At 47.3% G+C, this 14323-nt stretch overlaps 1 protein-coding gene across 2 annotated transcripts in view; it reads left to right on the top strand.

The window, feature by feature from the left end:
• The window catches only part of Map6 (microtubule associated protein 6), a 55305-nt gene that overhangs the window by 21526 nt on the left and 19456 nt on the right, over positions 1-14323 (top strand). For both annotated transcript variants that reach the window (XM_048360427.1, XM_048360426.1), the window contains one exon: positions 14040-14253. In XM_048360427.1, coding sequence (XP_048216384.1) covers positions 14040-14253 — 214 coding nt within the window. The remainder of the gene's footprint in view (positions 1-14039; positions 14254-14323) is intronic.

Genomic DNA, 14323 nt, shown 5'->3' with positions numbered 1-14323 from the left:
GACCTTGGTGAAGCTATTTTAGGTCTCTGGGCCTCAGTTTCCCCCTTTAGAAACTTGAAGTTTAAAGATTCTTCTAAGATTATTGTTCTGCAAGTCAATAATCCGCACAAATTCAAAAGAGACTTGACCCCAAACAATCATATTTAAATGGAATAAGAAAAACAGAATTCCTTAAGTTGTCCCGGGAAATTATTTCTTTCCTTTTTTATTCATTGCCTGGCAGATAGTAGATGCTCCATGAATGTTAGCACTTGTAGTATTTGTAAAATTTGCAATGTTGTAAATTCCTTGTCAGAGTCAGAATGACGAATGCAAGCATAATCTGTGTGTGTGTGTGTGTGTTTGCGAGGAGGGGGAATAGAGGGATGTACAACGCTCATAATTCAGATGTGCCTCTACCCCCCCCCCCCCCCAGTGTGGCTGGCCATCTGCTCTGAGCAGCCTCCTGGCTGGGAGTGGAGGGTATCCATGGAAACCAGCATGGTGGTTGCCAAGAGGAATCTGTGGCCGCCAGCCCGAGGGGAAAGTAGAAGTCAAGTGGAACGGAAAGTGACAGACTCATGTGTTCAATGAGGTGGGACGGGGTGGGCTCTGGGGGCCAGGGTGGGGCTTCGCACAGCAAGCTAGCGCTGGGCCCCTCCAGATAACCGGGCCTTCCCAGCTGGGGCGGGTGGCTGCCTTAGTGATGGCTGTCTCTGACCCTGTTTCGCTTTCCTTTCATGGGAAACTTAGTAGGTGCCACACAGAGAAATAAGGAAAGCTTATTTTTATTTTTAAAAATTCTGCTTAAATTACATACCACCATTCCTAAGCAGATGCTTTCATTTTGGTGTTGGTTTAGAGTGTGTGTGTGTGTGTGTGTGTGTGTGTGTGTGTGAGTGATTGTAATCAACATTGTCGATTCTGTGTTTTTATATCTAGAATGTTCTTTGGTCAGACAGGCTTGGTTCGACATAAATATTCCTAAATTATTGCTATTTGGCTAGTTTAGCCAGCAGCACTAGTGCTTGAATTGGATGTTTTGTGTATATTTAGGCAACTTTGAGAAAGCCTTGTGATAAAGGAGGGAAATGGAGTGGACCGGGTAGGACGGAATGGGGGATTGTTTGCTGTCTCCGTAAAGGTCATTGAGAGTCAGAATGTTCCAGTGAGGCTGGCGTGGCGCCCAGCCAGTGGCCCTATTGTTCCTGTCATCCAGGGGGGCTGAGGGTGAGCCTGGAAGCTGGTAGCGCTGACAGGCCAAAGGGCACTCAGTGCCTGTGGGGAAAGCAAAATGCTACTCCCGTTGGACTGTCCCAGAGGCTCGGAGCCATCTCAGACATTCGTTATTCAGAACATTCTCGTTCTGACCCGTTCCTCCTGAGCAGGGTACTGCTCAAGACATTGCCCTCAAGGCGTTACAACATGCCCATTTCCATTCTATCATCCTTCGTGCCGCCCCCCTCTACTTCCCTACACACCGGCCTTCCATCATGCCTACCTTCGTCCTTCCGAAACAGCTCCATTTCAAAGCCATAATTGAGATCCTCTGGCAGTTTGGTGATCAGAAGGGTCAGGTGGCTTCTCTCCCCCCTCCCTTTACAGATGTGACGCAGAGAGGTGGCTTTCCGAGTAAGGAACAGAATCTAGGTCTGTTTGGCTTCTGGTCCAGTGCTCTCTTGCCTGTCTCTGAGCAATCTTACACCGTCCTTTGGGTTTGCCTGCTCACACATTTCACGTCTCATTGCACAGGCTTTCTCCCCACTGTGCCCATCCAAGAATATAAATAGCCGAGTCCACTGTATTGAGTGTGTTTCGACCCTTTAAAATATTTCTTTCCTTTTAAATGTATATGAGGAACACAGTCACTTTCATGGCAAAGTAGAAGCAGAAACTGTTTTACTTGCATGAGTGAAGGAGCTTGTGATAACTCAGCCACTCTGTGCAGTCTGCCATTCACTCTTACACTTTTGCTAGAGAAAAGTAGGTACATTTGAGAGGAGTTTGAAAATTGACATGAACGTTTAACCCTCAAAGTGAAGAAGATCAAGAATAAGCTTGTTGACTCTGTGTGTGTGCGTGTGTGTGTGTGTGTGTGTGTGTGTGTGTGTGTGTGTGTTGATCCTGTGGCTTGAACTCAAGGCCTAGTTGCTGTTCCTTAGCTTTTTCTCTCAAGGCTAGGGCACTATCACTTGAGTCACAGCTCAACTTCTGGCTTTTATGGTGGTCAATTGGAGATAAGAGTCTCACAGACTTTCCTGCCTGGGCTGGTTTCAAACTGTGATCTCAGCCTCCTGAGTAGCTCAGATTATAGGCATGAGCCATTAACAGTTTTTTAAACTAATCAAACAAATATTTAACAAATTTTAAACAAATATTTAACCTTCCATAGTGAATAAGACACTAAGTCCCTCTTACAACTCTTCAAGAGTTTGTCCTCCAGCTGCTCATAATTTAGTCTGAGGCCATTTTAAGAGTCTGGTTTTACTATTTTTTCGGTTTGTGAGGCCAACAGATCAGAGAACTACCATAGGAAGGATAGCTTGTGACACCATGCCACACAGAGACCCACAGGACATCACTGGGCTTGGGGAGGAATGAAGGGGAAAGGGGGGTGGGGAGGAGGGGTGCAAGAACTTTTGTTTTGGCTTTCCTGGGAAGGAAAGGCTGGGTGGGGTAAGGGGGCTAGGCAGGCTCCCAATGGCTAGTCTGAATAGTTTGGATGGGCTGAGGAGCACTGGAGCTGTCCGTGGTTCTGATGCTTGGCTCTGGGGAAATGGAGTAGAGGATTGTGGCCTACGTATGAGCCCTGTAAGAGCCAGGGTGGTTGGGGATGGGCATGGATGACTGATTTGCAGACGAAGACCACAGTCACAGGCAAGTTACCTACTGACTGGGAATTGGCCAGCCTGGGGCGGGCGGGGGGCGGGGTAGGAATTAGCAACTTTCCTCACGGTCAGTGAGTTCCCAAATGCTACAACAGGGGGAGAAGACATGCCTAATCCAGGGGCAAGGCAAGAATTCAGTGCTAGCATTGAATAGAAGAGAAAGCTGTATGGAGGAAAACACAAGCACACTCTGGGTGTTAAGATGAAGGATGGTTTCTAGAATACTTGTCCTGTCACAGGCTTCATAGAAGACATGGCTTCTCAGGGTGGCAGATAGGGGAGAAGCTCCCACTCCCATTGGCAAGCTGCCTACCTACCTTGAGCAAATTACAGAGTCCTTCTAAACAATGTTTATTTGTATCCCAAGGTCAGGTGAATATCTGTTTCCATCAGTGCACAGTCTGTGAGTCTGAGACTCGCCTGGAGTGCTTGTTTAAAATGCAGCCTCAGTGGAGCTGTGGCTCCAAGAGGTAGAGTGTGAGCCTTGAGCAAGAGCTCAGGGACAGCGCCTAGGCCCTGAGTTGAAGCCTCACCACCGACAATTTTTTTTTAATTTAAGAATTAAAAAAAAATTTAATGCAGCCTCCTGGGACCAGAGCCAGACTCTAACCATGAGGCCAGGAGTCCCTTCACTCACCCAGATTCTGAAGCTGGAGACTGGCCCAGAGAAAATGGGGCTTGGTGCCTTCTAGAACCTAACGGGTAGGAATGTACACGCTCACAGAGCCTTTCAGGGCTGTATTACTGCCGCAGCCCGTATGAGGTGTCTTGGGTGTCTTGCACGTGCCAGCTCCTTAGAGGAGAGCTCTGTGTGGGTGCAGTCCTTCGGAGCATCTGCAGAGCCAGGTATTAGCCACATAGACGATAAACAATCCCCACAGTGGGGCCACCAACCTCACTTTGCTGTCTTAAGCAAGCTGCTCAGGGAGGCCGATGTTACAGATATTCTGATACCTCTCAGAAAGGCACCAAGCCAAGCAAACAAATCCTCCGACTTCAAGAAGTCTTCAGTCACAACTTGCCATGGATGCAGCTGTGTAATTTCCAATTCCCTGTTTATCCCTATGAGTTTCTATTTTTGCTACAAATATTTAAAAATACGAACTGGCAGATGAAGCAAAGATGATTTTGGCAGTATCAAGGGGAACTACACAGATAAAAATTATTGAGTAATTGCTGAGTCCTCAGCCTAGCTGAATGGGGCTTTCCATAAGCAGTGTTCTGAGTGTGTGTGTGTGTGTGTGTGTGTGTGTGTGTGTGTGTGTGTGTTTGTTTGAGAGAATGACATTTACTAAGCCACCTGTGCCTTGGTCCTCACAGCATACCTGGGAGGGACACTTAACTGGGGGACCCTTAGTATGGAATGAAGATATCCAGGGGGCCTCTTGCTCACAGGTGCTCCTTTCTTGCCCAGCCAGGCTGCCTCCAGGAAGCCACCAAGGTCACCCCTAACTCCTAACTAGGGCCCTTTTCGTTTCCACAGACAAGCCTCAGATCACTAACAGAACAACCCCAGCCCTGCCTGCCTGTGGCTCCACAGCTCCGTTCCTGCTTCCCTGGTCACTATGCAGGGATTACTGTGTTGATAATTACCTCATTAGTAATTGGGCGTGAGAAAGCTCAATGAAAGAATAATAAAAAAAAAAAAGGCCCTTAGAGCTGTAAGGTTATAAATGGCACATACTGTTTCAATATCCTTCAAACACTCATTAAGAGAAAAAGTTGTCCTATACAATATTTTGAGAAGTATTGGCTTTTCCCTTAGCCAGTACATGTTTAAAGAGTTCAGGTTGTTCTCTTCTGAAAAATCGATTTCTAAGTGAAAGAAATGTTCTAATAAAAAGTGGAAAACTGGCTCAGGTGCCAGTGGTTCATACCTGCAGTTCTGTTTTCTCAGGAGATTGAGGCCTGAGCATCACAGTTGGAAACTAACCAGGCAAGGAAGTTTGTGAGCCTCTTATCTCCAATGAACCCGCCAAAAGCCAGAAGGGAAACTGGCTCAAGTTGTAGATTGCCAGCCTGGAGCAAAAAGCCAAGGGACAGTGCCCAGGCCCTGAGTACATACCCCAATATCACCGCGCGCGCGCACACACACGTGCGCACACGTCAGCTGCCATCCTGAGCAGCCTCCCCGCCCCCTGCTTCTGGAGGCAGGACACAGATGAAGAGAGATATAGGCCACAGCTTCATAAACACTGGAAAAGATACTGGACTGATGGGGAAATGTGTATCCCGGTCATGGGTCCCCAGAGCCAGCACCTCGAAGTTCTCTTCACCGAAACCGGGTCAGAAGGCCCTGGAGACAGAGCCTTTGACCTGCTCAGCCTTGCCTGGCACAGCTCTCGGCGGAGGGGTGGAGGAATCGAGGCTCCTTACTGTAACAAGCTGGCATCTCGTGGCCCAGCCTCGTCGGCTGTCAGGTACTCCCATGACCCCCACCTCAGTTCTGGGCCACAGCTATATCTTGAAACTTGTGTGCAATTTGCTTTCGTCATCCCATAGCCAGCTTTGGAAAACTCCAAATCACCAAGATTCAATTCATATTTTCTTTTTAAAAAATTCCCCCTGGCCTACATTCATAAAGCAGAATAGTGTATTTTTCTTACTTTCTGTATCACGGTGTTCATTCCTTTGGCAAGTACCATTATTCTGACTCTTTTCTGCCAAGCCTGTGGATAGAGGTAAAGCGAACATTAAGAAGAAGGCTTAGCAAGGTAAAGTATTGGCTAGAGTGGTAGAAGATCAGCTTAGACCTAAAAAGCATAGGGACAGGGACAGTGCTCAACCCATGAGTTCAAGCTCCAGCACCAACACCAAAAAAAAAAAAAAAAAAAAAAAAGTGAAAGCAATCACACTATAGCTAGACATTTATTCACTTATTCACACACTATGTGAGTAAATATATGTAAGTATAACAAATACTACAGCAAAATAAAATGCCTTTGCTGATAGAATAAGATCATCCCACCCAACTGACACAATTGTTCTCCCAGATAGCAGAGGTGATTACTCTTCGTTGATCTCCTTCTAGCCACGACCTTGATAATCCTCCCAGATGTCCCTCTAACATATCAAAGCATCTAGATGACTTGTCTTTGCCTCCAATTGAAGTTAAGTGGTCTCATGCTGAGTTTGGGCTCAAAGCGAGCACATGATCAGACTCACCAGCCTTTGAATCTGCATCTTTTTCTTCTCTTCTCCTGTGGATTTTCTTCTCTTTGGTTGGTGAATTCAGCCACTCATGAGCCATCCATCATCGTCCCTGTGATAGTGCATTTGTGCAGTCTCCCTCTGGCCCTGTGTTAAATGATTCCATCTGGAGGGGAGGTTTGGGGGCAGGGGGCAGAAGACAGACAGTGAAAGAAACATTTCCAGCGGCTGGAATGTAGCTCAGTAGCACAGCACATGGGTAGCACGGTTTAATCACCAGCATCCTCACTCCAGAAACCCACACTGCACTCCATTACACCAACACAGTGAGGTGGATGGTATCTTACAGAGGAGGGTCAGTTCAAGAACTGGACTTGCACAGCTGTTCAGCCTGACTGGGATTCCAGTGAATGAGACATGAGTGCCCCCGAGCCCAGCTCTTTCTGCAAGCCATTCAGCAATCGAACGTTGCCCAGGCCTTCGAAGTAGTTCACAGCTGTGCTTGCTGAGCTGGTCGTGTTGGTGCCCCTGTCAGGCAGCTGCAGCCAGGCACCGAGTCAAGCTGTATCCAGCCACTTTTTCCTTTTTTCATCACGCAGTCACCATCGCCTCAAAGTGTGTTTCTCTGACAAGCTACATTCAAATCATCCAAGGAACCTGTTAAAACATAAATTCCGAGACTTTCCCTCAGGGCTGGAAACAGTGGGATTTTCATTTATTAACCAATTCATCAGCACACTGGATGAGCAAAGTTGTTGATGGAAGCATGGTTCAGCGGTTAGAGTGCCTGCCCTGAGTTCAAACCCCAGTACTGCCAAAGAAACAAAAATGATAAAACAACAGTAAAAATCCTGTTGTTGATGAAACACTGGATAGCACTACCATTCTTGAAGCCTTTGTAAGTTAAGCACTTAGTATTTTAAGTGCCATTATTGATTCTTTTAATGAATAATGAGCTTGAGAAGGATCCCGACAGGAAGCTAGAACTGGTGCATAACATAGCTGAATGAAATTTACCTAGCACCCAGAGGAATTTGAGGTAATTTATTTTTAGGACTGTCTAGTAGGTCACAACTATAAAATTCAAGTTCTGATATAAATAGTCTGCAGTCTGGCCCGTAGTCTGTACTTTTGTAATATTTTCCGATGTACCAAGTAGACACTTCTTTTAAATATTGAAGTAATTTGTACTGATACTCTTCTTTCAAAGTCACCTTCTGTAAATACATCTTACCCTATTCAAAGGAGCTAATCATGAGCAGATTGTGAACCTGAGCTCAACCAATCTGAGCAGAGGCGTGGGGCCTGCTGCATTAGGCACAGATGGGGAGCGCTCCGCCCACTCTGTGCGCTTGCTTGCCAGACTTTCGGCTGATGGCGCTCCCTTCTGCAGAAGCAAACTCTGCCTTGCTGGGTGAAAAACAAAACGTGTGTGTGTGTGTGTGTGTGTGTGTGTGTGTGTGTGTGTGTACCAGTCATAACAAATCTCATCCAATAAGATGTAAAATTATGTAGAGAGGCTAATTTGATATCCTTTAGTGAACATCAACTGTGTGCTAGATATAATAAGTTACAAAAACAACAAGCCAGTGAAGTCTAACACAGATGCAAAGAAAAATTAATACTAACCTGTGTTAGTGAAACGTAGCAGAGGGGTGGTGCTCATCCTTCAAGGTCAGCATTGCTCTCATCCCCAAACCAGACGATGGTGGGGCACGCCTGGGGAGGCGGGAGGGGCCGAGCTCACGCCGGTTCTCTGACACCGGTGGGTGGCTTTCGGGTGGAGGGTTCAGACAGGAAAGTCAACTCGAAGACCACCGTGAGGACAAGCAGCAAGCTGAAGACAGTGACGGTAGTGCATGCATACACAGTGACACCCAGGGCGGTGTGCAACACACCCCCTTAACCTCGGCCCTGGTCCTTGGCAGGTTCCACCCCCCTCCCTGCGGGCATCAGGAAGACATAGCTTCATGTGTCACTCAGGAGTAGGATTGCTGCTGTGTTTCTGTATCAACAAGATGATTCTCACACCCCCCCCCCCACTGCCCCATAACCTCTTCTCCCTGCCTTCTCTCTGTCAGGTGACACTGCGTAGTCCCTCTGTCCCTCCAGAGAACACCCCGGCCATTGTACCTATGGCCTTGGTTTACAAACTTGAATCCAGACCTCCATCTAGCTACTTGATTGTGGCTACTGTGGGTTATATTAATTCTTTGGCAAGTAGCCAAATAATGGCTGCCTTGAAATAAGTATTTTCTTTCCAATGCCCTTAGTCTCCAAATAGAGGATACACCACATTAGCATGTGGAGCAAAGCCCTTTACCCTTTGTAGTGAAATCTCTATTGGATGCGTAAAGGAGTCACTCAGAATCCGTGTGCCTTTGCCACAGGGTGCCGTAATCGCTCCCAGCCTGGGCTCCACCTTTATTGGCCAGGTTGGCCTGCTGGAGACTCCAGCAAAGACCCAGAAGGGATCAGGACTCAGACCTGAGTCCTGGTGAGCTTCAGTCTCAGCACTGACAGGGACTTGCTGGCTCTGTGACTTTAAGAAGGTCACTTGCGAGTGTGGCTTCGTGGTAGAGCGCTTGCCTAGCATGCACGAAGCCCTGGGTTCGATTCCCCAGCACCACATATACAGAAAAACACCAGAAGTGGCGCTGTGGCTCAAGTTGGCAGAGTGCTAGCCTTGAGCAAAAAGAAGCCAGGGACAGTGCTCAGGCCCTGAGTTCAAGGCCCAGGACAGGAAAAAAAAAAAAAAAAAAGGTTACTTGACCTCTCTGAACCTTCATATAACTTCTGTTTTGGAAGTGTGAAATTAAATCACATCATGTGTGTAAATCAATTTTAGAATCACTTCGTTTTTAAATTAGCTCAAAGCATTAAACCGCCCAAATAACAAAGTAATTGTACCAGTTAAATATCTTGGCTCCTCTGTCCCCCTTAATAGGTCTTAGGAACAACTTTGGCTTTACAACAACAGAATGTAAGATTACATTGCATGTCTTCTCATTGTGGGTTTTTTGTTTTTGTGCTGATCTTGGGGCTTGAACTCAGGGCCTAGGTACTATCCCTGAGCTGGATTTTTGTTTGTATTTTTGTTTTTGCTTTTTGCCATTCCTGGGGCTTGAGCTCAGGGCCTTTGCGCTGTTCCTTAGCTCCTTTTTCTCAATGCTGGTGTTCTACCACTCGAGCCACACCCCCACTTCTGGAAATTTTTTTGTAGTTAATTGAAGATAAGAATCTCACCAGCTTTCGATCCTCAGAGCTCAGTCTTCTAAGGGTTTAGGATTACAGGTGTGACTAAAGAGTATGTGAATCCGCCCGCCCGCCCGGGCCACTCAGGCTAGCTGTCAATGGAGCTGCGGGAGGGCACTTTAATGTCACAACTCAGACAAGGTTTTTGGTTTTTGTTTTTTGTTTTTTTTTTTGGCCAGTCCTGGGCCTTGGACTCAGGGCCTGAGCACCGTCCCTGGCTTCTTCCCGCTCAAGGCTAGCACTCTGCCACCTGAGCCACAGCGCCGCTTCTGGCCGTTTTCTGTATATGTGGTGCTGGGGAATCGAACTTAGGGCCTCGTGAATCCGAGGCAGGCACTCTTGCCACTAGGCTATATCCCCAGCCCTCAGACAAGGTTTTTGGACCATAGCTTTGACATGTTTCCATGACAACCTAAATTGCTTAGAAGTCTGTAGGAAGACGTTAGACCATTAAGACTTAAAAGCACCATCTTTTTCATTCATAATGCAGTTGAGAAATGTTGAAATTTTTATTGTGTAGAGGATAGGGAAAGAATTTTATTTCCCAAGGAACTCCATACCTAATAAGTAAATCTAGGGCTTATGGGAAGAGAATGAAATTTTTATATGGTTTTAATTCATTATTCCAAGTCTCCACTTTTGTCAGGAAGTGATCTGTACCAACTAGCACACGTAGCCATTCTTTTATTGTTCTTTTGTGGGGTGGAGGTGGAACTGAACCTGGGGTCTGGGCTCAGGGACTCTTGCTGGAGTTCTACCACTGGAGACACAGCCCCAGCTTGGGCAGCTCTATTCTTCGCAGCAGGAAAGCCTGTTCTCTGTGCAGTTCTCTTTCTTTGTTTCTTGTAAATGTCAGCCCTTCTCAAATTGGATATGAAAGGATGGTTTCCTCTATTGTTCCACAAGTCTTCCTTTCCAAGGCCAAGCCCTTGCCAGAGCTGAGTCCCTGACGCCTCCCCTGCCTCCCCCTCCTGGGACCTGGCTTGTCAGTGACCGGCTGTCTCTCCCTCGGTAACCGCTCCTTCGGCCGTGGGAAGTCAGGACTTCAGTACATCACCAGCCATCTTCAGAGGTCCAGACATTGGCTTCTGGTCAACTAGGAAGAACCGGGGGCAGGGAGTGAGAAAGCCATGTCGCGTCAACACAGACCTGGCCGCAGGTGTGGCCTGGCTGACCACCCGCTCAGTCTTCTCCCTGGAGGAGTGGTGGAGGAGTTTTCACTTTATTACTGGGACAGGACAGGAGCAAGGTGGTCTCCTGAATTTGTGGCTGTTTAAGATAAGAAGACATTGCCTGTTTGAAGGGCAGTTTGCCTTCTGTACACAGGAAGATTATAAGATTTGTCTCTTCTTCCTGAAAACAGGTGACAAAGGGACTGGAGCAGAGAGCAGGTCACATCAAAGGGCACAGATGCAAAGTTGAAGGGTTTTTAGTTAATTTCCAGGACTGCAAAAGCATCTTTTAAGTTGCCTATTGCATTTCCATCTCACAGCCAGGGCCCTGGAGGCAGGGCCCTGCATACATTTTCATTGCAATCGCTTTTCCTGAACAAACACCTGTAATGCAGCCTAATGCATTTATTATAAAGTTATCTACCATTGACTTTGTAATTCTAGCAGAAAAATCCATAACCTTCACCTGGATCCTGCGGCTAGCACTCCCCGTAAATCCTCTAAATCCTTCACCAACAGCCAAGAATGGCCTCACCTGGTCTGGAGCAGAGATACAGCCCAGGGTTATTGCTTCCCAGGGACACGTTGTCTCCGTCCTGGCCCAGGCTCCCTGCATCTCCTCCACCTCCATCGGTCTGCATTTCCTTGAGCCTAGAACTTTCTATGCTCAAGTCATTGTTCTGTGACAGACTTGTTCCTTCCTTTCTGTTCTGGTCTGGCCCCAGGATTGTGCCTCTTCCTCAGCTTGGCTCCCAGGAGGCTCTGCCCCTCTGTGAGAATCCCTGTCTCCCCTTCCTTGAGCTCAGGAGCGGGTGGACCAAAGAGAATGCGGGAGAAGACCGGGTCCGCGGGGCAGACCGGGTGATTTGATCCAATGAAACAAAATAGGAAATGTGGATGGAGCATCCAGGCACAGACCCGAGCTGAACCCCAAAGGTGACGTTGAAGCGCAGGGGAGCATCTCTGAGAGACAGTGGTCTCTCCACGTAGGAGCCATCCCTGCTAGAGAACTCCACGGAGCAGAAGGGCAAAACACAAGTGGTGCCAGGTGCCAGTGGCTCACACCCAGAATCCTCGCCATCCAGGAGGCTGGAATGTGAAGATGCATTTCGAAGCCAGCCAGTCTGAGACTCTTATCTCCAAATAACCACAAAAGTTTCCTTACACCATTCCAGTTGTGTGCTGCAATGTATGACGTAACGGAAGAAAAGATTTCTATATAAGTAACTTTTAAGCATGAACACTCAGCCAATAAGGAACAATAAAATTGCTCTTTATAATTCTGGCACCCCTTACATTTTTAGTGACTTTCAGTATTTCTAGACTGCTCAAAGATTTATATAATAAATAGGGTTTTTAAATGGTCTTAATTTTTAAGCCAGAAGTTCTGTCTCTGTCTCTCTGTCATTTTTAAAACAGGACCTTAACTAGGCTAGCCCAGAACTTACTGGGTAGCCCAGGCTAGACTCAAATTCATGATCCTCTTGCCCCAGCCTCCCAAGTGCTATGCTTACAGGCATGTGCTACTACAGCTGGCATTAAGTTAGAGGTTTTCTAACACCTTACGCTTTGTAGTCCAAATTTAAATTAAATTTAATCTAGTCATCTAAAGTCTTTGCATTTTAATGGGTGTCAAGACGGTTTTAATTATCCATTTTATGAAAGCATGTATATTCATCAAGATCATTGCTTCTAGTAAGTCTGCATGAAATTGTACATATTATAAACTCATCATCGGTGGCTAATATTAACTCTATGAAAATAGACTTGGTGCTCTATTCTTGAAGTTAAAGCCTACTCAAAGTCTAAAGGATGTTAGAAGTCTAAGATACATCTGCTAAGGGTGCCTGTCATTTCAAAGACTAGATAAACACTGTTACATAAATTAGCAGATTATTGGTGATTTCAACATGGTCATTAAATTGCATTAAAGTGTCCAGCAAGCTTGCTTTGTGCAAGAGGTGCATTCTGGGACACTTAACATGCGAATAGACCTTTGAAATTCTTTTCCAGTTGATCTGCCTTCTATTTTATTTTCATTTGAAAAGGGGAGGTAGATCCCATGCTATAATAAAATAAAAATACTATAAAAAGAGAAAAAAAAAGCTGAAAGTAGAGGGATAGCCCAGGTGGTAGAGTTCCAGCCTCGAGTGAAAAAGCTAAGTGAGAGTGCGAGCCCTTACACACACACACACACACACAAAAGGAAAACTAAGTGGTGCTGTCACCAAACCGGCCTTATCGACTGATAGCCTCGGTGCTAGCCTGATTGAATTTACAAATGAAACTGAGGCTCAGAGCAGGAGTCCTCCCACCAGCTGGAGGCAGACGCTCTCAAGTCTCCGTGTAGTCCAAGCTGTGTCCTGGGTCCCTGTGGCTTTGTCTCTGAGCCTGGATGGACCCACCTCCGTAAGGTGACTGCACTGACTCCTGCTTCCAGCCCAGCTGCTCAAGGCCCCAGACAGCACACAGACCGAGCAAGCTTCCACACGGAGGCTCCTGCCCTTACCCAGGAGGACGCTTTAGACGTCCAGCTGCACCTAGTCACTTTACCCAGGGTTAAATACTGTCAACTATCAGCTACCCAGCTCTATATCAGGTTAGACACAGCTGATTCGAAACCAGGAGAGGGATTGTTGCAAACTCCAAAACTACACGGAGGCTCAAAAAAGGCAGCAAGTGAGGATGATGTCACTCAAACCTAAGCACTTAAAGGCTCTCTCCTACACCCGCATTGGTCCGTGCAAATCCTAGTTGTGACATCCAGATGGTAGCCAGGACCTGTGGTTTACTTAAGATCTGAGTTCACAGGGACTGGGTTGTGAAAGTTCTTGCTCTGTAAGAAGGCATGCCTCTGCTATGAGACATGAGAGCGGTTAAGTATCCTTAAGACTCTGGACAACAGAGATTGTGCAGAGATTGTGCATTGTGAACAGGGGGAAAGGAACTGGCCGCTGTGCCTCGGCCACCGTGTGTGCCCGTGCTTTGTCACATCCAACTCGTCTACCAGCCATCCCAGCCGGTCGGGCCTGATGTGGGAGCATTGTGGTTCAAAACCAGCACAGGCAGAAATGTCTGTGAGATTCTTCTCTCCAGCGAATCACCAAAGAGCCAGAGTGGAGGCGTGGCACCACCCTTGAGCAAAAAACCTAAGGGTCAGCACTCAGCCCTGAGTTTAAGCCCCAGTACTGAAACCAAAACAACGATAAAAAAGAAAAGTTGCACTCTTTAACCTTGCACTTGTCAGGCATCTGATAATTGTGTGACTCATGAGTGACTGGCCTGATGTTTTCAGCCTCGTGTTGGAGACTGCAGACGAGAATTGCCCGCCCGTGACCTTGTGGTCACACGGAGCAGAGAGGGACTCTGAGTGCTCTCTCTGTGTCCTCCCTGAGGCTCTACTGCTGTGGCCATGACCTGGGCAGACCTTTCAAGGAGCACATTCTGTTCAGGATGATAGGGTGCTAACTCCCCCAGCCACGCCCTGGCCTTCCCCCCTCCACCCCCCCCCCCGCCCGCACTGATCCCCCGAGGAGGGAGCATTGCTTGCCGGCATTTGATGTCCCCTATTGCTTCTGCTTTCTTTGTCTGACAGGAATGAATTCAGAGCATGGACAGACATCAAGCCTGTGAAACCAATCAAAGCCAAGCCCCAGTACAAACCCCCAGATGACAAGATGTCCCATGAGACCAGCTATAGCGCCCAGTTCAAAGGGGAGGCCAATAAGCCCACTGCAGCCGACAATAAGATCGTGGATCGCAGAAGAATACGCAGCCTTTACAGCGAACCTTTCAAGGAATCCCCAAAGGTAAGGGGTGGGTTTCCAGGGGGAGCCTGCAGCAGAGCCCACACCCAGAGGGTAGTCGAAGCAGCGAGTG

Source organism: Perognathus longimembris, chromosome 13 (genome assembly GCF_023159225.1).
Source record: "Perognathus longimembris pacificus isolate PPM17 chromosome 13, ASM2315922v1, whole genome shotgun sequence".
Taxonomy (NCBI): domain Eukaryota; kingdom Metazoa; phylum Chordata; class Mammalia; order Rodentia; family Heteromyidae; genus Perognathus; species Perognathus longimembris.
The sequence above is the reverse complement of the archived record's forward strand: the minus strand, read 5'-3'. Positions and strand labels throughout refer to the sequence as shown.